General features: G+C 44.7%; 1 protein-coding gene across 1 annotated transcript in view; it reads left to right on the top strand.

Annotated features, from left to right (window-relative positions):
- SLCO3A1 (solute carrier organic anion transporter family member 3A1) overlaps window positions 1–24,836 on the top strand; it is a 138,895-nt gene that overhangs the window by 22,602 nt on the left and 91,457 nt on the right. Inside the window, exon 2 of the mRNA XM_058846966.1 lies at window positions 216–681. Coding sequence (XP_058702949.1) covers window positions 216–681 — 466 coding nt within the window. The remainder of the gene's footprint in view (window positions 1–215; window positions 682–24,836) is intronic.

The following is a 24,836-nucleotide window of genomic DNA, read 5'->3' as shown; positions in this document are numbered from 1 at the left end:
AAGTGAAATGTCACTTGGCATTAGGACCTTCTGGGGTGGCTGTATTTGAACAGTCAGGTCATGCTTGGAGGTCAGCTGCTGTACTGTGATTTGGATGTCCTTGATGGGTATGGTTTCAGCTCCAAGGAAAAGTCAAGGAAATTTACACTTTAGCAGCACGTGTGGGCAGAAGGGAAGGCATGGAATGTAATTTTCTCTGGATTTCTCTGTTGTAGGTGAGTGTTTTAACCACCTTGGAGCGGCGATTCAACCTCCAGAGTGCTGACGTGGGTGTCATTGCCAGCAGCTTCGAGATTGGCAACCTGGCCCTCATCCTCTTCGTGAGCTACTTCGGAGCCCGAGGACACCGGCCACGCTTGATAGGATGTGGAGGGATAGTCATGGCCTTGGGTGCCCTCCTTTCTGCATTGCCTGAATTTCTGACCCACCAGTACGAATATGAATCGGGAGAAATACGCTGGGGAGCTGAAGGGAGGGATGTGTGTGCTGTCAACGGGTCCACCAGCGACGAGAGACCAGACCCGGACCTTATCTGCAGGAATAGGACTGCTACCAACATGATGTATTTGCTGCTCATTGGGGCACAGGTCCTCCTGGGCATTGGTGCTACCCCTGTCCAGCCCCTGGGAGTTTCCTACATCGATGACCATGTGAGGCGGAAAGATTCCTCCCTGTACATAGGTAAGGCTCTCTGAACTTCTTCTGCCAGAAGACTTCCCTTGTGGGCTGGCATCTGGCTCTTGTTCCCTGTTTAATGCCAGTGGAAGGGATGCCTCAAGGCCTCTTCTCCATGTGCTGCTGTGCTTGTGGAAGTAACTTGGCATGGGTCTCTACATCAGGCAGCAGGGAAACACAGTAATGTTTGCTTATATTGGAGCACTGGTAAAGGTTGACGGCCATGATGACTGGGCAGAGGCTCATTCTTTCTTTTGTGTTTTCCCAAATTGGTTTAAATTCTTATATTGGTGGCTTATGGCTCAGTTTTAGCTGAAGAATTTTCAGGTGGTGTGTGTGATGATGATTGATATTTTTATTTTGGTTTTTTTCCCCCACATGATACCCTAGTTCTCTTCCTGTTCTAAAGCGTGTGTGTGAGTGATCACTGCAGTCTAAGGGGACTGAGAGGACACACGTGTTGTCACTACCACTGTCACATCTTAGCAAGGAAATGCCAGCTACAGAGTAGGTGCTGTGACTCAGGATGCTGTGGCAGGATTCTGGATAATGTGATCCCTGTAACAGAATGGGATGTGGAAGCTGGTGAGGTATATTTTGAGATGCAGTGAGCCTGAAGTAGAACTCATGGTTCTGGTGATCATGTTGCAAAATTCTTTCAGATGGTTACGCTGTGAAATTTGCCTTTGATTCCCTAGTGAAACATCTCAGTTATTGGGGTAAAGTGCTTATGGGTTTCAGCAGCAGTTCCCCCTCCTAGCAGGTTTAAAGAGGATGTCCTTGGTGAAGTTTTCTTTGAAAAAATGTATCAGCTTGGCCCATTCCTCTTTCTGCTGGACTTGTCACTAGGTAAGCTGCTCCAATGGAATGAATCACTGGAGTGCATGAGATCCTTCTGCACTTGTTATTATAATCCTGGTAACCAAAAGTGTGCACTTGTCCCATCATCCCCATCTTGGTGTGACTTTCAGCTGAATGGGTGATCCTATTCCTGTTTGGGTTTTTCTCCCAAAGACATTTCTATCGAGTTTCCAAGCTGAGTGTGGCCATTGACAGCAAAGCTGAGCAGTCCTGCTGATGTTCCAAGTGCTGTTTAATGTCTTGGGATAGTGCAGAAGCCTGGTGGAAAGTCACTACATAGCGTGGCATTCATGGATGTATTGCTGCTTCACTGTGTATTCAAAACATGTCCCTGCTTTTCTGTAGCTGGCCATAAAATCATAGTATTGCAGCATTTAGCTTTGTCCTTGGGTCATTATTCATCTTCACTTGGTTCTGTAAGTGTTTGTGAGGGATCCACTGGACAAAGAAGGATGATGTATAAAATACAAGATAATGTACAGCTGAAAGGTGAATAATGAGACTGAATTCACTGGAGCAACTGTGCCAACACCATAAATGATGAGCTGGAATTAAGAGTGATTCTAAGATTATCTATTATAAATAACTATATAGAGCAGCAACTTCTTTCAGTCTGTTCCGTGGGCATTTCTTAAGCAATGCTTCATGTCTTGAGAACAGGCTGGAGGAGGGTGCAAGAGAGGAGGCTTAGGAAGAGTGATTCTTCTTCCTGAGCTACATTCATCTTGTATGCTAAAATAACGTGTTTAAAGTTGGCAGTTCAACTGTAGCTGGGAAAATACTTCCAGAAAATTATTTCTGCTTACTATATGCTGCTTTTTTATTTTTTCTGCAGAGATAAGGATGTTGTCTAACCATATTTGTTACTACATGTGGAGTTTAAAAACAAACAAAGGAAAAAAACCACACCAAAAAACCCCAAGCATTTTGGGATTGTTTGCTTTCTGGCTTTAACTATGGAAATCATAACCTGGATTTCTACATCTCATTTGTGGATTACAGAGGAGTGCCTGTGTATGCACACTCAACCAGCAATGAAGTTTAATTTCTGCCCTGTCCTAGCATATCCATCACAACTAGGGTTTTAGATATTGGATGATTAATTCATCTGTCAACTTGCAATCAATTTGGCTAGTTGAAAATAAAAGCTACCAGGAAAAAAAATCTATTCCATGAATGAATATAAATGGAGAAGAATCAAGTGGAAATGTCATTTTATGTTGGTGGATACTTGAGAGGAGGTCAGATTGCTCAGTTTAAATGTTGTTTGAGAATTATTTGCTCAGATTTGTCTTTAAGTGATTATTTTTGTTGATGTCATCAATGCAGTTTTCAGTGGCCTTAGAAGAAAGCTGGCTGAGCAGCTTACCCACTTCATTCTGCTCTGTTTCGCAGAGGAAATAACTGCAGAGTGGATACTGTCACTGTGCTATATTTATATCAGTTTGCTTTCTCATAATAGCACACTCACTCAGTGGGGGCTGTGTGTGACCAGATGAAATGTTTTTGGGTAAGTTCCCTTAGTTGAAATTAGGGGCAAATCTGACATAGATTGTTCTCTCAGGATAGGAGCTAATTAATAATAGTGATAATAGTCTGGCTGAACTTTCTAGAATGTCTGGCTGGCTGCTGCTGAGAAATGGTCAGACTGACCAGTTTGTGCTGTCCTTAGTGTATTGCTTTTGTTGATTCCATGTGTGCTGCATTGGGCTGCACTGTAGCTGAGGGTTAGACGCAGTCTCTCAACCTGACAGCTAAGGACTAGTCATTGTTCACCTCTGCAATAAAACCCTCGTGTCCCAAGGCAGTGAATGAGATAGAAATAACTGTGTGCACTGAGGAGGGTTTTTTTTCCTCCTTCTGAGTTGTATGAAAGTTAAGTGGAGTAATAATATAAGATCTAATACAGTCACTTTGCAATTAAATAACCATACAGGACAGCTTCTCTGGTTATTTAAAAAGAAAGTCCAAACCCCAAGAACACGCCCCTAAACCTTTTTTTTGTGTGTTAATACTCATGTGTGTGCAGAAGAATGCAGATGTGATACCATATGGTGTTTAAAGTGATGCTTTGGCTTTAATCATTAGTGGAACTAATAGCATCTGTGGAGTGTAATATTCTTGTGGCTATGAAGCCCATCAGATTTCTCCTGTGGTTTCTCTGCAGTGACAGGCACGCAGGAGGTTGTGGGCAGTGCACCTCTGCTGTGCATCCTTTGAAGTCAGAGGTTGCTCAGGCTTGTGCTCTGCCAGGGAGGTGGGGATTCTTAGAGTTTCTTAATTAGAGAGGCAGGGGTGAGATACTACAGGAATATTTCTCTGCATGGGCTGCTGACTTGCAGCTTCATGTTTCTTGAACTAATGGCAGATATTTTTATATTTTTTTTGGTGCCTGCAATGTGTTGCTACCAAACTCAAAAAGATACTGTTGCTGTAGTAACCAGGCCTAGGAAAGAGGGCTGTGTTTTGGTAACCCAGGGCAAAATGAATCAAACAGATGAGTGTGTGGAAGCCCACACTGAAGTATGCTCCAAAGGGAGCATATTTGTGCTGTAGCAGGGTTAGAAAGATCATGGCACCATGCCTGCTCTGGTTAATCACAGAGTCATAGAACAGTTTGGCTTGGAAGGGACCTCAGAGATCATCCACTCCTACCCCCTGCCGTGGGTAGGGACACCTTTCACTTGAACAGGTTGCTGGTCAAGTGAAACCTAATGATGGGGAAAAAATTCTCCTCCCATTTCAGCATCTGAGCACCTGCTTGACTCAAAGGTCATAATGCCAGCAGTAGCAGCCAAAAGATGGAAAAAATAAAGGAATTTTCTTAGCTGTTTGAAATTGGGGAAAATGTTCTGGTTTGGTGCTGGTTTGCTTGCTTCTCTCTGAGTCTGACCTTGTATTTAATATTGGAACTCCCATCTAGAAGTTAAACAAGCAGATTAATTTTACCTGTATACTTATTGGCGTCTAGCATAAGTAACCCCTTTGAGTGGAGGAATTCATCATTCCTACAGACTGTGTGGGGCTTGTTACTGCTCCATCTTCACTAGTGTCAAAGGATTCCTTTCATTTGTGGCACTGTTTATTTTAAAGGAGTAAAAGTTGAAGACTACTTACTATACGGTTCTTTCCTCCACCCACTAATGACTCACTTGGCATTTCCTTTTTTAGCTCTTTTTCTGCTCAGTCTTCCTGAGCTCTCTTGAAATCAGTGAGGACTTTGTCATTAGGAGGGAGATCAGAGGCATCATGAGCTGATACAAAGGGGGAAAAAAAGCCTGATCTGACAGTGGTTGTATGGATTTGCTGCCTCTCAGATAAGCAGGAGCTCGCAAGTGTTTTCTGCTCACTGGAGTGCCCGTGCTGCTCCCAGCAGTGCTTTGTGAGTTCCATTAGAGCCAGTGCAGTGATGTGGTTGGTTAATGTTTTTAGCAGTCCTGAGCCACACCTTCTGGCCTTCCTGCTGCATTTAACATTTGCTAGATAAAAGTTCTTGCATTTTGCCTAGGACACAGTTACCCATAGAGCAGAATGAATAGTCTCTGGGAGCCGGTATTTGATCTGGGACAATTAAAGGCTGTATTAAACAGAGGAAGTTGCTATTATTCTGTCTCCTGTTGATGGAGGAAATTGATATTGATGTTGGAAGGAACCCTGCCAGATTGTGAGGCTCATTCAGAAGAATGCTGTGCTGATCTTTAATGCATTTCAGAGTTTCTCTTTGCGTTTGTTGAAGCTGTGTCTGTATTTGGCATTGTGGGCATATACCCCATGTGTTCAGGACCCATGACTGGGGCTCCTCGCTGAATTGCAGTAACATGAAGAATGGCTCAAAGGAAACCCCAGAAGGGACAAGTCTTGGGTCAGGAAGTATGTGCTGAGGAGTGATGAGTGCTCCTGAGTTATTGGTGTGTATCTGAGCACAGCATCCTCTGGGGCATAGAGCCGCCCTTGGCCTGTTTCATGGCAGGGCAGAGGAATGGAAAAATGGATAACTCAGCTCTGCAGGATGTGTCTGGTTAGCTGCTTTCTTCTGTCTTATCTATTTGGCCTTTTCTGTGTGTATTTTGGTTTTATCATATGGTTGTTCCAGCTCTCACCCTTGGTGTAAGAGGGGAACACAACAGAATGGTGTGTTCTTACCACATCTGCCCTAACTAACCCTGTAACAGGGACAGGACTCTGCACTGCAGCTGCTGGCTTTGACCTTTGTATTAGTGTGGGGTTAATATGCATCAAATGTGTAGAAGCACTTTTTGTTTTGTGATGACAGAAAGAAACCTCACTCTCGCTTCTGGTGCCTTCTTTCCTGCTTTAAGCACCAGCTCAAGATTTGTTGCAGAGGAAGACAAACATGCCCTAATTGGAATCTTGCTGTCTCCAGGGATAAATTTGTCCATTTGAAAAATCATTTATGGTAGCTTACGTCAGTCAAAATGATAGCAGCCATTGTGCTTTGGAGAAGCAGAAACATTTTCTCGACTGACAAGAATTAAATCTGAGAGTTGGTATCTATGCTGGCGAGTTAATGGCAAGTTATCAGCATAAGCTGCTGAAATTAGAGTTTGAGTCAATATTTTGTATGTTTGAGGTTTGCTGGTTTTGCCTCTACCTGATGAAAAGTCTTTTACACAGAGGATGAATGTATTTTAATCAATCTTATCCTTTCCAAAACTGTCAAATTTCTTGACGTGTATGTCTGAAGCTACATTTCTAAACCACAGGAAGTGGAATAATTATGTGTTTATAGCATACAGGTCATATCATCAGCATTTTGAGGCAGTCTGTTGATGTGTATCGATTAGAAGGCCTTTAGGACCCGCCTGAGAGGTCTGTACAGCTCTGCCCATCCTGGCTGCTTATCCTTTCACTCCTCACAGCATCTCCCACATGGCCACTCTCCTTCCTTTTGTGCTCATTTGTGGTCTGAAGCAACATGGGTACTTTATTCACATTAGCCCTTCTTGCTGGAACATGCTTCTTTGAGCTCACCACCCAAGGCTCTGCCAGCCTTGTGCATTCCTTACCCTTTTTCCTTTCAAAGCCAGTTTTATGAGGTCTTTTGTAGTGAATTGTAGCTGACTCCTATCTGTTGTATTTACTCTGTGCCCACTCCATACCCATCAGCTGCCTGGTGAGTTTGTCCACCCCCACGTGGGCATAGAAGCGAGAATTGCTTTTCTCCTTGCTGGTATAGGCAGTTTTATAGGTGTGTAATATTTTTAGCCTGAAGACGGAATTCTGTAATGCTTTTGTTCAGTAAATGCATCCTCCTACGGGTGATTTGGAGAGCCTTTCCTTTCTGTCACAGTCTCCCATGGGCTGAGAAAGGCACACTATTAGCGCTGAGCTCCGAGGAGTGCTGCTGCCAGCGCGAGGGCTGTGATGCCTGTTCATTACTGAAAGGTGTCTCTGCATCAGATTCACTGGCTTGTCTTCCCCCTGGACTGACTGTGATCAGATTAAATTACATGGCTTCATGCGGATATCCCGGTATTAACCCACTGATCCATCGATAACCTGCAGCCTTTTATAATTATGCCCCTTTGGGGAGAGATGGGTGTTCTCATTTGCTGCGTGTCAGCGGGGCTGGCTCGGTTACACATGTCCCCTTTTACAGTGCTAGTGGTAATACCCTGGAAAATTAAATGGAAACACAAACAAGTGTGTAGGGTGTATTAGAGCAGTAACAATAATCAATTAATGGGAATAACCTTTCCCACTGCAGGCAGCAAGGCTGTTGCGAAAAGCAGTAGCTGAATGGATGTATTTATTCAATTAAATGAATATATGCACGAACTCGTAACTGCTGTGGGCTCCATTATTTTACAGCAGTTGTTTCAGTTACCTTAACCTTCTGCTAATAGCTTTTTTTTTTGCTGTTGTTATGAGCTGAGTAAATAAAGCTTGGGCCCAACCAAATGACTTTGTGTGAAAGCATATTGAGGGTGGGAGCTGTTTCCATGTTACTCTGTGCTCTCTGTGTACTCTGCAGCTGATTTTTGACTTAATTGGGATTTGCTGACTCTGATGTCTTGTAAAAGTCACTCTATTTGTTGAGTGTGTTGGGTTTTTTCTGTAGTGTACTTTAAATATTCATCAGCTGGGAGAGTCTAGTGAAGTTGATCATTCCTGGGGCAGCCTCTCTAGTGCAGTGCCCTTGTCATTTAACTGGCACATATGCGGAGTCCTGAGATTCATAAAATTAATTAAATAGATTGGAAGGTGGTGAGTTGCCCATGTCAAAAGCTGAAGGCTGCATTGTGCCTCCTTGGTGGCACAAGCAGGAGTGGTCTGTGCCAACCTTGGCCCTTCCCCAGGGAACTTGACCGAGACTCTCCAACTTGTTGCACAGAAGGAATGTCCAGATGTTTTGGTCACAGTTTACAGGCTGGCATGGAGGACAGCTGGGGCTCTGTTTCCTATAGTGGGACAAGGCACAGAATTTTCCCCTTTGCTGGCACAATTCAGGGCACTGGCTGGGTGATATTCTCTTACCTGCAGGACAAGGTGCTTGTGTGAGTGTATAGGAGAATGCAGAGATCTTTCACACAAGTTCCTGCTTTCCCTCTTTCACAGCTGCCTTTCCTGTGCATGGGTGCAGCGCTCAAACCAAGTTTTCTTGCACTTTGGAGAAATTGCTGCAGGTCTGAGCTGGGTTCTGGGCAAGCTGACACTTACACCCTTTGGGTGCCAAATGAGTGCTATTTGAGTAACCTCCTAAAAGTGTTTGCTTTTGCAAAGTCCCAAGCAGTGCCATGGCACAAATGTGCAGCTCTGTTGACCCACAGGGCCTGGCAGCACTCAGCTGCCAAAGCTGTTAAAATGTGTTTTTATCCTGGCTTTGCTGGGCATTGGTGACTGTGCAGGGCACTCCACCACCTCACTCTCAATGCTACATATGCTACTGTTTTGTGACCCTCTTCATAATACATTTCTTCTGTATATCTAGTCAGAATTGACCATGTAGTAGTTTAAAATCTTTATCCCTGTCCTGTTGTGACAGGCCCTGTGAGGGTGTGAGATGGCCCAGCAGTGTGGCACACGGGGCAGAGCTGCTGTGGTGTGCAGCCTCACTAACTACAAATATCTGATTACCCCTCATGCACCAGCCTGGAGGAAAAAGTGTGGCCACAAGTGATGGGTACCTTGTAAAACAAAAATAAAACTCCTCAGCATCATTTGTGGTCATCTTAGAAGCCAGTGGAATGGAAGCTCTTCCTTGTTTGAATATTGAAAGTTTTTAACTTTATGGATTCATTTGTTCCACATAAATTATAAGTTTGCATAAATCTGAGGTTATTAAGCTCTGCACTTTCTCCTTGGCTTTGGACAAATTCTGACTTTGCTTTCTCAAAATTTGGTTGTTTGGTGCAAAGTTGATGTCTGGTCATAGTGTCAAAATTGCTTCTTCAAACTTTGCTTTTTTGAAAGGACTCAGTCTTCTATCAGATTTCTTTTTGCCAGGGTATGGCCTTTCCATTAACTGTGCTGCTAATGAGGTATTTGGCTTTTCCTAAGAGGGAGGCCCGCTCCCATTAAGCCCCTTTTGATTTCAGTAATAAGGATTTTGTATGGAGGACACTATCCAAATTTGGTCCTTTATTAACCAGTTAAAATGTGAGATTTAGTTTCTTGGATAGAAGTTAGCAACATGTGACTTTGCTCTTTGACTTAATACTCAGAGCTCTTCAGAGCTCTTGAGTGCAGCCAAACAAAGCTGTGTCTGTGGCAAGGAGGAGGATCTGGCTAAAGGCAGCAGATCAAAGCAATAGTGAACATTCAAGTGCTCAAACTGGTAGAAGAGCAAGATGCTCTGTGCACCAGTTCTTTCCTCTCTGTGTCCCTCTGTGTACCTCACATTTTCCCTGTGGTACTCTGTAGGTTCCTGCCCTCAGTGTTAGACAAACCAGTCCCACTGTTTCTACAAGACAGTGATACTGCTTGAGTTTGAAAGAAATAATATTAGGGGAGAGAAAAAGACAACTGGGATAAGTTTTCTTTTAGTAATTGCTGCAGAGACCAATTACCCATGTGATGAAAAACCACCTCTAGCTTGTTAGCCATCAGCTACAACATATGGATGTCCTAATTCAATCAGACTGATCATCAAAAGAATAAGACTTGTTAGAAAGAGCTTTTCCTCAGCAGACAGTTTTAAACTGTGTGCAGGGTTAGAGACTGAAGGGGTGGTAGCATGCAAGAAGTGAGCTACAATGTCCCCTGGCTTCTGAGGTGTCTTGAGCACTGATTCATGCTTTACTGGCCAGAGCTGTCAGTTCCCTCTGAGCTTTCTGTTCATTCTGGGCACTTGTTGGTTTTGTGGTGCAGAGATGTGTGCGTGTGTTTTCAGTATTTCCCTCCTCATTTTATATAAAAACTGACACTCCTGGATTGCAGGTGTACAGATGTTTTACTGCACTTGTGTTTTATCTCCATGCACATCTTCACATTCTCTGTAAATGTGCTGCTGTGGTACTGGTGGGAGACAAGCACATTGTGTTGTAAACCGCAGGAAACGAAATTATTTGCAGTGGTTCTGGGTAAGAATTCTGTGAAGAGTTTCCCACAAGTGCCAGAGGGTAACAGGTTTGTAGGGAGAGATAACACCTATTTAATACACACATGTTCATGCTTGGTGGATCTTGTTCTGACCAGTGTAACTAATCATCCGCAAGAATATTTACATTTTGTTTCTTAGTTGTCACCTGATCTGCTAAAATAACATCTTGTCCCTTCAAACCTTGCTTCACTTCATGTGTTGGTGAGACTTCCCTATCAAATGGAAACACTCTCTTCTGTAATTGTATGCCCCACCTCATTAGGAACTTAAAGTCCTGGAGGTACTTGATTTATAAGTAGGAGCAAAACTTAAATTAAGCTTAGGTTAAGCAAATACTCCTACTCAGCAATGTCTCAAGGGTTATAAAACAAGTTAGTAAGAGGGTGAGAATAGACCCCAGGAATTCTGACTCCAGTGCTCTGCAATTGCTCTGAGAACTAAAGCATTTCACTACATTCCTGCAAAGCAGTGTATCTTCCATGGGTGCAAACATTCCTTTCTTTTCAGTGTCAGAGGGGTTACAGATCCTGGCTTTTTATCTGCCAGCCTTAGCCTGCTCCACCTCTGCAAACTATGTTTAACTTGCCTCCAAGAGCTGGATGATTAAATTGAGACCAACGCTGTCTTTGCATAGTGGAGAGAGACTATTTGCAAAAGCATGTAGTGACAGGACAAGGATGAATGGCTTCAAACTGAGAGTAGGTTTAGATTAGATATTAGGGAAAAATCTTGACTGTGAGGATGGTGAGGCACTGGAACAGGTTGCACAGGGAGCTGGTGAGTGCCCAGTCCCTGGAAGTCTTCAGGGCCTGGATGGGATGAGCAGACTGGTCTAGTGGAAGGTGTCCTGCCCATGGTAGGGGTGTTGGGATTTAAGGCATCTTCCAGCACAAACTATCCTGTGATAGCAGTTGGTGAGCTGCAAGAAGCATTTTGAGGAGTCAGACACCTCACTCACTCTCCTGTAACTGGTTCCCAGGAGCAAGCAGCACAGGGATGCACATCCCAGACTTGTCCAGTCACTTCTTGAAGCTCACTTACAGCCTGCACAACAAAAATGGTAGCAAATTCCACAGTGCCCTGTGGCTTTTCTCATCTCCAAGTTAGGTCATGCATTTTTCTTCCCAAAATTGGATGTTTAGGATTTTGGCTTTAAGGTTGTAAGGGTGGTGAAGTGGGCGCAAAACTTTTGGAGTTAAGATACCTCAGAAGTGGCATCTGCCTATCAAAAACCCGCTGAATTGGCATTCCTACCATCACCCTGGTCTTGCAACATCCCACCACAGATAGGAGTGCACGTGGAATTCCTTGGACTGGTGGGAAAGTGCTCTGGGGCAGGGGAGATAAGACACAGGCTGTCACAGCTGGCAAAAATCAGGATAGGCAAGCCCATTAGGTGAAAAATACAGTCTTAAATGGGTTTTGCCAGAAGACCTGTTGAAGTGAAAATTTCAGATAAAGAAGTGAAAATGCAGCTGTGCTGCTCTCCAGCATTGCTGTGTAAAATACTCCCATGTGTGACTCCCTGAGTTCATCTCACATTCTGCACCCCCCCAAAACTCGGGTAATGTGGAGATGAGAGCAGCTGAGTGAAGCTTTCTGCATAAATTAGTCTTGCTGTCCTGTGGTATTCCAAGTCTGAGTAAACAGATGAGACTTACTCTGTTCCTTAAAATCAGCAAGTTTGGATTTTATTAGCCCTAGAGGGGCAGTAAATTGTAGAGCTGAGCCAGAGGAGCAGAGGAAGGAGCAGGCAAGTAGGAGGTGTAGGGCTGGCTAAGGATATGCTCGAGAAAGTCCTTGCTGCTTACTGCAGCCCAGGAAGGCAATTGGAAATTGAATCTACAGTGCACTGGGGAGCTGTTGGAGGTGGCTTAGGATGGGGTAAGGATTTGGGAAATCTGCTTGAGCGAAGGCTGCGTTCAGCAGAGGCAGGAATTAGGATGGTGGTGAAAGGGAGGTGGAGTGTAGATGTGAGCAGCAGCATATTAAACCTGGGAGGGGAAGGGGGCAGGTATTGAAGCAACCAGAGTTAGGACAGGAGCTCAGCCAGTGCAGGAGGAACATGGTATGGGCCATCTCCCTTAAGTCTACAGAAACCTGGATCCTCACATCCAAAGACTCCATTTTTTGTTAAAATTCAGGCTCTTAAAATAATCGACACCCACCTGGGAATCAGGTGTCTGAGTGGAATCTGTGCTGAATGCTGCCTTTCTGGGTCACAACTGCTGCACGATTCAGGAGGGTATTGGTGTGTGCCTCCTCCTGGACCACAGCGTGCTCACGGTCTCTGTTCCCTCGCAAAGGGAGCTTGTTTTGTGAATAAACAGCGTGTTTGGATGGTGGGTGTGGGTGGTGTCAGGAGCGGAAGCGAGTGTGCCAGAAGCCTTGTTCCCAGAGAGAGATCCAGTGTTTACTGGAGATGCTAATTGCTGCCTCCAACCCATCATTATTTGTCTTCTTCCCGCAGCACACCGATCAAAGGTGCTGATAATGCTTTGGCTGGGTAAAAGGGTTGTAAGAAGAAAAAGAGAAGCTCTTGAATTTTAGGAGTACTGCTGGCTGCTGCTTTACTTTTTGGCTAGCTACTTTTTTCTTTTTTTGTTTTTTTTTTTTTTTTGGGGGGGGGGGAGGGATTCACTGAAGGTTGCAAAGGAAGGAAATGCTTTTGGTTTTTTGGTTTTGTTTTTTAATGCCCCATATGGCCGTTTTATTAACTGGAAAACCTCCAGCTGAGAATTGGATGATGTTACAGAGCTACAGAGCAAAACTCATTCCCAGCCGTGTGGCAGAGAGTACTTGTGCCTTTGAATGTGAGCCATGCCTCTCCCAGCTAGGGTTAGGGTGAAAAATAAAAGCTGCATTTGCCCTGTTTTGCTGACCCAAGGAAAATATTGATGTTTTTCATGCTGGGGATGTTGAGCTTTTCAAACTAAACACAAATCTTGAACAAGTGAGTTGTCAGCAGATCATCAAAGAGCACTTTGAGTTGAGGTTGTGGGAGTGACAGGTACAGCAAACCTGTAAGTCTGGGGGTTTTATGATTGCAGTGAGTTTATCAGCCACAAAGCTAGTAGTAGAATAGCTACATTTTGACATTATATGCTTGTATGAGTGGGTTTTTCTACTATAATATGAAAGAAACATTGCAAACCAGACTCGTGTAACAGTGATCTGCACTTTGTTATTCAGGCACTTCCCAAGGACTGGCTTTTTGATTCCTGCCTGAGCAGCATTTCTACGGATTTCTGTCCTGTCTCCCCTGCTGAGATCGAATAATTACTTGCTGTCTATAGCATCTCAGTTGGCAAATGAGACTGAGAGTTTAGAAATAGCTTGTAGACATGTTTATCATCTTCTGTGAGTGTGTATGTTGAAGTTACTCCCTCAGTTTTCTGTCCAGGAGACTTGGAAACAGAGCATTTCTCCAGACCTGCATTTTCACTTGTCATTTTCTGTTCTGCAAAGTGGGAGACAGGAGGGTTGGGACCTCAGCCTCTGTTCTGAGAGTGTCTTGATTTTTCCACAATTTCCTGCAGACTTTCTGTGTCAGAGGAGTGCAGGAGATAGGAATGGAATTAGTTTAAGTGGATCTCTTTAGTTTTAAGGATTTGCTTCCCTGTCAGTTGCAAGTGTAGAAATGGGTTTTGATGTTTGGAAGCAGACCTTTCCCACTTCACATCCCAGAAGTTGTTCCTCTGGTTCTGCTCCTCATGGCTTTCAGAGCTGTATCCAGCACAGCAGAATCCACACTCACACTCTCACGAGTTAAAGTTCAGCAGATGATTCATTGATTTTGTTGCCAGCTTCCCTCTGGAGCTTTGCTGGGTAGCATGCAAGTGCTGCCTGCTTGCCAAAGGTGATTTTCAGGACTGAATGGGCTGGAGAAGGTTCCTCAGTGGGTAGGCAGTGCTCCCCATGTCTGTGTGCAGTGACTTGGGGCTTTTGCTGCTTTTCCCTGGAGATGCCTCTGGATGGGAGACAGCCTGCCAGAGACAGAGCGAATAAACAAGCTGTGCTCTGGTTACAGCAGGTGGATAGTGTGTCAGCAGGGTCCTCACAGCAGTGGCCACAGTCTGCTGCCAGCTGGGCCACAAGCTGAGATAACCTTTTGCTGCAGGAGCAGAGTCAGGGCAGTGTCACAGCACATGCCACCGTCAGTGCCTTTGGGGACAGTGACTGTGCTTGGTGGCATCCCTGGGGCGAGGCTGGTGTGCTGCTGCTGTGGGGAGCTGGCAGAGAGCAGGCACAGGCTCAGTTCAGCAGGGTCTGCACCTTCTGCTCCTTGTCTAACCTATGGCCTTCTGTGGGAAGGCACTGGCAGAGAAGCAGGAGGTCCAGTATTGACCATTGAGGCTTACTGGCTCCAGCCCAGGTTATGGGCATCCTGGTCACTACCTGTGTGTTCAGCACAAAGTGGCTCTGGTTGCCTGAAGGGACCTCTCCTTTTCTGCTGGTCACAAACGTGATCTGGCAGAGCTGTGTGTTGTAGCTCCGCTGATGCCCCAGGCTGTGTTGCTGCACGGGAATCAGTATCCCTTTTCCAGCCAGTTGTGTTCATAACCGCTGTGTTGCAGCTGAAGGAAGAGATTTGGAGGTGACACATCAGTTGTGGATGTTTAGCAGACTCCTCTGTGCAGCAGGAGGATGAGGCACCTCCTGTACAGAGATTCTCCTCTCTGGGAGAGGGAGCTCAAATCTAACCTGGAGTGACTGCATGGAGGGTCCATGTACTTTCCTCCCCTATCAAGTGCGTAGGAAACAGCTGCTTGTTAGGGTTTGGCACCAGGTTTGTTCCTGGTGTCTCATTCTGCTCTTCCTTAACGAGGCTTTTGGGGTTTAATCACAGGTACTGCCTAACTACAAGTCCCCAGTGCCCTTAGGTTCATAGTAGTCGAGGGAGACTGGCTGCTCTGGGGCTGAGCTTGCCGCCTGGGGCCTCATCTCTGGAGATGCTGCTCTCCAGGAACTGCTCCTGCATCTAGAGATGCCATCATCTGCCCAAGTCACTGGCTTTGATCTTGAATGTAGGTGGTTAGAGTATACTCCTTACACACACACTTCAAACACAGATTGTACGGGATTACCGCTGGATAACAGCCAAATCCCAGGCAGCAGAGACTGTTTAATCACACTCCTCTGTTTCCACTGGATTAACATAATTAATGTAAGCCCTTTTGGATGGGCGACCTGTTATTTGTCTGGTTCAGTTCTTCATTTGTGCAATGCTGTTCACATACCCAGGATGCTCTAGAAATGGTGATGAAGGTCTAATTCCACTTGCATGCAACTGATAACCAAGTAAATCTCCTCTGACAGACGACAAGTTTACTATCCCTTCAGGGGAAGTTGTAGACTACTTAAAAAAAATCAGAATGCCAAAGTTATATTGGAATGATAATTTTCCAAGTTTCTTCAAGGGAAATTAAAATGCTCTTTCTTATTTTTAGTGTAATTTCTCTAGGGGGGGGAGAGAAAAAATAATTAATAAGCCGAAGGTTCATTAGTGCCTTCTGGTCCTGACCAATTTCAAGGGTGACACAGAGCTTAATGTGCGGTGGAGATAATAGTGATTGTGTCCTTGCACATCCAGCCTGAGCACATGCTGCAGGAGCTGTGTCTTTATCTTCAGCCCTCTCTGGTATCCGGAACCATGGCAAGAAGGCAAAAATTATTTCTCAGACATACGACATCCGTCCCATGGGCCCAAAATCCTGTTGGCTGAGTTCCTCCCTCCCGTTTATCTATGCTTCTCATGCAGCTGGACATGAGCTAAACCTTAACAGGATGCGCTGGCTCCCCTTTATTTCCACCCTTTTAGGGTTTTCTAGCACCAAATTGGAGGGAGTTTATTTAAGAAAGCAAGAAAACCCAATAAAAGAAGCCTTGCAAAAAATGAATCTAACTAGTCAAATATTTAACTTGAATATTAATTTCTGAATAGAGGAATGCCTTTAGTAGACTTTTTGTGTGGCAGGAGTAATTGTAACATTCTGAGTTAGTTTTTTTTTTTAAACGAAAGTCAACTTCTGCTTTCATTATCCCAAGTTTTAACTGTAACCTTTTATATTCAGAAAAATTGCAGATATAATAATTTCATAAGGAGGAAGATCAAGTCTCATCAGTTCTGGTGGATTGTTTTCTAGATCTTGGCTGTACCCATCTGTGCAGAAGGCAGAGGCTTTCTGGAGCGTTCCCTGAAAAACAAACACTTGTGTCCAAGCTTGAAAATTAGTATGAAAGTGACATTTAATATTTGGCCATGAGCTACAAAGCCTGTTATTTTCAGTGAGGCTAAAAGGAGCCTCAGTTGGGTAGCTCTGGCCCGCAGGGTCCCGGCGTGCCCAGGTCCCAAAGCTGCGGGCAGCGGTCTCGCCGGCCGTGGGAACTGGCAGCATTCCTGCTGGGAGCCCTGCAGTGGGCAGCGTGTCCTGGGCTGCCCTTCTCCCTTCCTGCTTCTTCTTCCATGTGCCCTTCCAGAAGCAAGAAGCCCTTTCCAGGGAGTGCAAACACGAGCTGATCACTTAACAGGCGATCCGTGGTTGTATGTTGCCTCTGATTTGTATTCAGCACTAGTGGAATGCACTCATCACCCAGTCTGTGCTCACAAGCCTTTTTATAACTAATGTAAAGGCATTTTCCTATAATTTTTCTCCCCGTGGTGTAAGGAATTTGGGATCCTGTGCAAGTCCCAAATGCTCTCTGAGGGAGCACAGACTGGGGGAGCAGACGGCAGGAGCATCAGTACACCTGGACCAAAACCTCTGTGTGTGTGTGGAGGATGGAGTGTCTTTATTTTTCAGCTGCAGGAAGCCCACTTTTTCAAGGTTTATGTGGACCATCATTTGCAACAGAATAAATATCTTGGCATGTCACGTTTTACATAGCAGAAATGCTTCTGACTTTCCAGCCCTTGGTATCTGTAACTCGCTTGAAGGAATTGCTGACGTCTGCCCAAATGCCAATATCTTCTCAGCCGTATGAACCTTAATATCACGGCTTAAGCTTTAGTCTTTGAGCTGTGCAGCACAGCTAAAGTCAAACTGTGTTCCCAGCACTGAGGGGAGATCCTGACTTTTAACACACTGGCTTTTTTATTTATCTTCCTTCTGTGCTTGCTGTTGAACTGCAAAGTCAATTTAATTCCAGGGTTTCTAAATGGCATATGGTTTCTACCCCACGATGGCAGATCTCCTTTGGGCTGTTTGCACCATCTGATGCTGGTGGCCTAAACAGGGGCAGGTCAGCACAGCACGAAGCAGGGCACTGGTGCTGTATTTCCTTGTACCCTTTCTTTATTCATAGCAAAAAGGGGAGGTCCCAGCAGTGCTTAATCTCCACCTTCCTCTTAATCTTTACATTGCCTTGGCTCAGGCTTCTTTCCTTTGCAGCTCCCTGCTGCCAGACTCTCTCCTTTTTCACCCCAAGTGTGTTTTGTGTTCAGCCTCATAGGCTTGGTGGCTTTGTCTTTGCCTTCCTGGAGAGGTGCTCCTGAGTAAGGGTCTGGCTCTGTGTGTTTCTGGCTGGGGGTGACTAATGGGGGATGTCACATCCCAGCAGACCTGCTGCTGGCACCATGTCTTATTCAGTCAAAACTACCCAGATTCAGAAGATGAGTTGTTTAAAGGGTTAAAGCTGGTATGGATTGGTCTTGCAGAGGGCTCACACAGGCTCTGAATGTTGTAGCCATTGCAATGAGACCTGTATTGGGGGGGATGTGATGGTCAGCCCTTCTTTCTTCTTTTCTTGCATATGGTCATCAGAGATGCAGCTTTTAGGACCCAGCCCTTGAGATTGGGCATATAATGGGAAATGGCAACTTTACTTAGTGAGAGCAGAGGGAATCTGATACCAATCACCAAAATTTATCCTCATTTTCCCCTCTTTTAAGTGGACAGTTTATTTCTTGTGTTTTATTTGTAATGACCAAAGTACTTTTTTACCTAGTAATTAACCTCATTAAGCTCCTAAGCATTTTTAAGACTTCCTCAAGTCTTTTGCCAACACTCTCACATGTTGTGAATGGCCCTCACAGAAGGGTCCTGGCTGTGATTTACAAGTAATCAGTTTGGGATTTGGGGCTGACCAGTGTGGACCAGTTTACCCCAGAGTCCTTTGCATGCCCTGGAGGAGAGGGCAGAAGTGGTCTGTGGAGTTTGGTGCTGGTGCCTGAGGTGTAATTCCCCTTGAGTCATGCAAGGAATTGTTACTGCTGTTCCTTCCCATCCCACACACTTTGTTCAGTGTCAAAAGTAAGATCTCGGAAAATGAAATTAATTTCATCTTGGTGCAGCTATTAATGTTACACACTGCGGGAAAGCTCTGTAAAGAGGCCGTTGACCTTCATCCATGTGGAATAAGTGCTGAATAATGGAGAGCTTTCATATTTCCACAGAAAGAAAATAGCTTTTTAAGTCAACTGGAGATGTTACAGACATGGAGGAGGGGACAAAAAAAAAGCCAAACTGCATTAGGAAACAGTGGGCAGAGTGTGCATGAGGACAGAGTGGCAGCTCCCTGTCTGACAGGTGCTGCTGTTTGCAGAGGCCTCTTGTGAGCATTAAAACTGCACTGATCTGTCTCACCTGCTGCTCCCATGGTACCTGCAGACTTTCATAAATCGGTGTGTTCAGCTTTTCCTCCTCCCCAGCCCAGGGACCTGCTTGGTGTCTGTTCTGCCCCAGGTTTTTCTCTCTTTCCTTGAGCTACTTCACATTTCATGCTTCTCTGATGTCCTCTGGTAACCTGTGGTGTGCTTCAGCCATTTATTTAAGGAAAGAAATGCATCCTGAACAATTTATAGATAGCCTGTTTTGTCTCCCCACCTGTTCTTGCTTTGAGAAAACATCATGTTCTAGGAGCAAAAATCTTGTTCACTGATGGTCTCTTAGTGAGGCTGTTTAGAATGGCCACTCAGGAGAAGGATCCTTCTCCTTCACCCCTCTGTTTTGTGGGTTTGCCTGAGCTTCACCATGCTATTGGTGAATGGGGGGCTCAAAGCTTGAGCTGCTTGCAAAGAGTTTTCCAGATTCAATCCCTGCCTAATCCATCATCAGCTAAATAGCTGGAAATATCCATTTATGCCTCTGTGTCACTCCGTGAGGTAGGAGCCTGTGAGAACTTAAGATATGAGAGGGAAGTGGTAGTTTTGAAGTGACTACACAGAAGAACTAAAATCCACCAAGAAAGGATGGAAGTTAAGACTCCCACCCATCCCTTTGAAGCCATGTTACTGAATATGAGACAAGATGAATTTTGGGATTATTTTATTTAAACTTTGTGACATGATCTGGTCCTTAGGCACTTCGCTGCATATTGTAGTTGCCTTTCTTTTTTTTAGCTGCATGTTGGATGGTGGTACTTGCCTTTAATCTAGGAAAAAAATATGAAGGCCAGCAAACAAAATGCAGTTGTGTTTTTTTTTCCTGTGTGGCTTTTTGTATATTCTCATTCTTCTGGCAGTGTGACAAGAGAACAAACAGTTTCCTTAGCGCACAGTTGTGCTGAAGAAGGTCTGAGAGAATGTAACAGGCTTCCTTGAAAATGCTGAGTGAAGGTACAAAGAGAGGTTCTCATCACATGAGAAGAGAAGCTGATGTTTGGGCCTCGGACAGAAGAAGCTATTAAAATTTTGGCTTCCTGACAAAGCAGCAACAGCTACTGTGTCTTTGCAATACTTAAGGACTGAGCAGTCACGTCCCAGTGCTTCAGAGAGCCACTTGTCTGTGTTGTCCTGCCTGGCAGAGGGGTCTGCTGTTCCCATGGGACTGGGGGGACTGGTACATGTGGAGTGGAACAGGGATGTTAGAGGTTAGGTCCTGGATGGACAGACAAATTCTGCACCACTAGCAAGGCAACCAGGAGCTGTCCCTGTGACTCTGCTTGTTTGCAGCAGCAGCAAAGCTGGGTTTGGCTCTCTTCCCACAAGTCACTGAACTTCGTTTTGCATCTGTTTCCACAATGTGCAGAAAGGAAAGGCAATAAATATTTATTACTCTGTAGCCTGGATCCAGGTTTTATTCCTCTTACTGTTCTTTCCCTGCCCCTGTGACAGTTTATCTTGTGGCTTTGGAGTGGACCCAGCATGGGGAACATTTGCAGAAGGGTTTACAGGAGGTGTTGAAGGGGGCCACTGCCACCCCGAGAAACATGGCTCAATAAACCTTTCTAATGTTTGTCTCCTGGAAGAGAGGCAATTATTTGCCTCTGCCTTTCCGCTTTGCTGGTAATTACAAGCTCTCCTCTAGCGTGTCAGATGCTAATCTGCCATTTATCATTGCACAGCTCTGCAAAGCACCTGGAAGGGGTTTCTAAGATGGGAGCGCTGCACGTCCAGCTGTGCCCCTGCGCCCTCTGCAATGAGTCAGCCTGATCACACTCCTAAAAACCCTCTCTTGCAAGAGTTTAAGGAGGGGGAAGAAAAACTTAATCTTTCATTACTTAGATAATGAGTCATTCTTATGAAATTCATGGTGCATCAGTAGCATCAGTGTTCTCAGGAGAGAAAACCAAGAGAAGTGGGACTTTTTAAGCGGTATTGACCTTCTGTCTTTTTTTCTTAAGGAATTAAACCACAGTTTCTTTACATCACATGAAAAATTAGAAAATTAAATTGATTGCAATGAAAAGGAAAATAGAGAGTGCCATATAGCTACCTGCTCTTCATCTGTGTATGCCAGTGGGATTTATTATTTTGGGTCCAGACCTCTGCTCTTGGTTTGAAGGCTTACACTTTCTGAGTTTAAAGAGAAAGGACAGTATCTTTTGCTGAGTCCACAGAAGCTGCTGCACACCAGTGTTTTGTGGAAAAGCAGTCATAGATTCTTGGCTTATCTTGTTTTTTTCCCTCTAGACAGCATCAACAGCTAGGAAGTAATTAAATGATGATTTTATTCCTTTAAATTGAGGGGAGTTTATGTCCACCTTTCTCTGGTGCTTCAGAACTGCTCTTCCTCTCACAAATACATTTGTGCCAGTGGTGGTGGCAACAGTTCAGAGATTCCTGTGCTGCATTAAACTTGGGGACAGCTGTGGCCAGAGTCCCTCTTGTCCTGAGCCCTGTCTCACATAGTAACCAGCAACAAATGTTCAATTGTGGAATAATGCAAGGATTATCCTCTCCTGGGTATTTGAAACCAGTTGTGGCTGTTCAGTGGTTTGGTTTTGGAGGCTCCATCTGGACCGTTGCCATGTTAAGTGAGTCTATACTTTCCGAATTCATCTAACCTGACTTTAGGCTGATTTGTATTTCAGGCCTTGCAATATCTTGCAGCAGCAAGTTCCTCAAACTAAATTCTTCTTTTAGATGTCTTTTACAGCTTTTGCCTGGGTACCCACAAGCCCTGACAGAATAGTAATGTTTTGTTCATCTCTTCCACACAATTCAGTCATCTCTTGTCTTCATCTTAAGTTTCCAAAGCAGTGGCTCTCTCCTTCCATATTTCCATTCCATAGTTCTAGTTTCCTTGTCTTGTCTTGTCTGTCTTTTCTAGTCCTGTTCTTTTCTGTTGTTTCCAAAGCTGGATGGCCAGATGTTCACATCTGATATGATACAGGTTTACTCTGGAGTTGGACAGTAACATCATGATGATTTCTTCCCTTCTTAAGTCCTCCCCTCATCCCTCAAGCTTTACAGAACACATTCTGAGAGGTTCTGTGGTATCAGGAGGGATTTGTTTGTTTGTTTTTCTTATGACAGTGTAATTTACAGCCTGAGCATTGTCTAGCACTGAGACATTCTGGCACGTCTTCGCAGCCCCTCAGTTGTGTCATTGGGTGGAGTTGGTTGACAGGATTCCAGGGATGTTGTCCTTTCTTGTTGGACCCCAGGCCTTCTACAACATGACTCATTTCTTACTGAGACTGTGATAAGTACTTAAGAGTTGCTAAACTGGGATTTTTGAACAAAGGAAGAGAAATGGAGAGGGAGAAGAATGCTGTAGGCAGAGGCATGGTCTGCGTGGAGGTGTGTCTCTAAATGAAGGTATTAAAGCATTGTACAGTATGAAATTGGTTATTATTTTGAAATCAATGCACTGAAAAGACAGAACCTCAAAACTTAGCTTTACACCTGTATTCCTGCTGCAGGAAATATTTTTGTAAAAATCAATGGAAGAAGCCTACTCAGCAGTGTAAATTCTTTGTAATTATTGAGCAGAGAATTATAGTTGTCACGTATTGATTCCCCCCTGCTTTGTAAGAGCTTCCTCTTTTTTACAGGGCTGAATTGCAGTCACAATGTTGGCATTAAAGAGCTAGAGGAAGGACAGAACATGCTGCTGCTAATCAATGTGGGCAAGGGGCTGCATGTGAAAATGCACATGTGTACACAGATTGCCTCAAGAGCATCTGACTCACACAGGCAAAACTGCTTAAGGACTGAAATTTCCTTCTCTGACCCCAGAAAGCTCAGCTGTTCCTGCAGTTCGTGTGAGCTTGAGCCATTGCTTCGGGGACAGCCCTAGAGATGAGCACTTGTGCAGTTCTCCTTCTCTGCTACCCCCCCATCAGAAATGTTAGAGCCACGTTTTGTCCTCAGAGCCACACTAGGATGCTTCTATGGGATTTTAGTCTCCTGCTTTACTTCTTTTTAGAGGTGTTTGCAGTGCAGAAGTCACTAAAACATTTCCTGGACTGTGTTTGCAGAAGGAGAACGTCCTCTTTGTGCTTCAGTTTGCTTTTGTTTTACAGGCAAAGGATTACATGTGTCATCTTGGGATGGGTTGTTAACATCACAGAATCACAGTTCCCAGTGATCCATCCTGAGGAGCTACACAGGATTATTCTGCTTTTAAACAAGCAACTGCAGCTGCTCAGGGGAGCATTTTTCCTTCAGCTGCATTGTGTGCCAGAGCAATTTAAGTCCGCTAAAATGAAGTACTGGCTAGGGATTTGTGACAGAGTAGCAAAGTCATCCTTATTTTCAAATTCTCAGGAAAGGCAGGTATAGCTTGCTCAGAGAACACCCTGTCCTGAGATTCAGGTCACACCTTGGTTTTGCACTGTTCCTTTGGAACATCCCAGAAACAATGGTGGAGTTTCAAACTGATTGGGAGCACAGTGGTTGGGGATAAGGAAGGACTATGCTGGGGATATATGCAAGAACAAATGCTTTTACTGAGTAGAAAGTCAGTATTTCAAGGGTTAAAAAAAAAAAGGAGAAGAAAAAAAGCTTCAAAAGGAAGTATGTCAAAGTTTTGTTTGCTTGGAACATTCCAAGGCAGCAGCAAGGGTTTTTCTGGGGTTTGTTTCAAAATTAAAGATATTTAGAAAAGGGACAATGTCAGTTCACTGCACTGTTAGTGAGGCGTATCTTTAGTTGTGGGATGGAGGGGCTGCCTTGCTGCTGCTGTTCCTCTCACCTGCATCATCCTTCATGCTGCAGAAATGTCACCATCTCCCAGCCCTGTGGTGCTGGAGCTGGAGAGCTTTGCCTCCCAAAGCTGCCCTGGTGCCACCTCTTACTCCAACTGCACGAGTTTGCTGTGCCTGGTGAGATGGGGACCTCAAAGTCTTCCTGATCCCTGGGGTTCCAGCCAGCTGGTGAGGTGACTGCTGCAGAACAGAGCAGCACAGGGGCTCTGCTCCAGCCTTCTCCTGCTGGCATGCACAGCCAGCATTGGGATGGGGAAGGGAAAAGAGTGCTGCCTGAGGCTTTCTTGTATGCCACAGCTTTAAAAAAAAACCCGAAGTTATCATTTGACCTTGCAAATTTAACCTGCTCTGAAGGAGTTTTGAAGTAGCTGCTGTCTCTGAGGCACTTGAAGCAGAACTGGTTTGTAGTTTGTAAGATACACAACTATTTCAGGCAAGCTTTGCTCATACAGGCTGCCAGCACAGGGTGGGCTGCAGGCTCTGCTGCGAGGATAAATGCAGCAAACGCTCCGGACGGGGGTTTCACTGAAAGCCAGCTCCTGCCCACAGTGTCTCATCCTGGAGTGTAGGATGAAGTGGTTATTGATGCAGCTTCTGCCTCTGAAAAGGGGCTGAGGAAGGGAAAGCCTCCTGTTGTGAATGAAAGGATGGCAGCAAACTTCCTAGGGCTGGTTTCTGATTCATGTGCATGTTTCTGAAGTGGCTGAGAAGAGGAGAATCCTTCTTCATAGCTGTTTCTGCAGCTCTTTGTTTTCAAATGTAAATCTTGAATGTGTGGAGGATGTGAATTTAAAAAGAAACAAGAGAAATTTGTTTAGTTTCCTCTTTATTCCTGAGGAAGTGGAAGAAAACTTGTACAAGATTTGGTATTGCTGTGCTGAGTACTGCTAGGTGTTTTTGGGAAAGGAGGAAGGAAAAGCTTTTCTGTAACTGCAGGAAACTAATTTTACCTTGTGTACAGTAAAGCATGGATAACTTCCTTCCTTCCTCTGATTGTGCCAGAGCAAAGCTGTATCACTTGTCTGCCGGTTTCTCTTCAGCCAGTGTGTTTGGGTGTAAGCTGTCTGCAAGAGAGAAAGCCAGGTCAAGGATAAAAATCCTATACTAATCCACAGTCTATTTAATTTCAGCTAAACCCTCCTGCCTTTCTGCCTTTTTACCTCTCTGGGGTCAGCAGGGAGGCTGCTGCTTTACTGTCGTGCGCTGTCTTCTGCTTTTTTCAACCTGATAAAATACCCTGCATTTCTATGACAATCTGGCCACAGCATCTCCCCATAACCCTCACTGCTGCTGGGCTCCTTCCCTAGGGTCACTCCAGGTGATTGGAGTGTTGCTGCACAGGCAAATCAAAGTAACATTTGTT

This window comes from Poecile atricapillus, chromosome 11 (genome assembly GCF_030490865.1).
Source record: "Poecile atricapillus isolate bPoeAtr1 chromosome 11, bPoeAtr1.hap1, whole genome shotgun sequence".
Classification (NCBI taxonomy): Eukaryota; Metazoa; Chordata; class Aves; order Passeriformes; family Paridae; genus Poecile; species Poecile atricapillus.
This window is presented reverse-complemented; position numbering and strand designations above follow the sequence as displayed.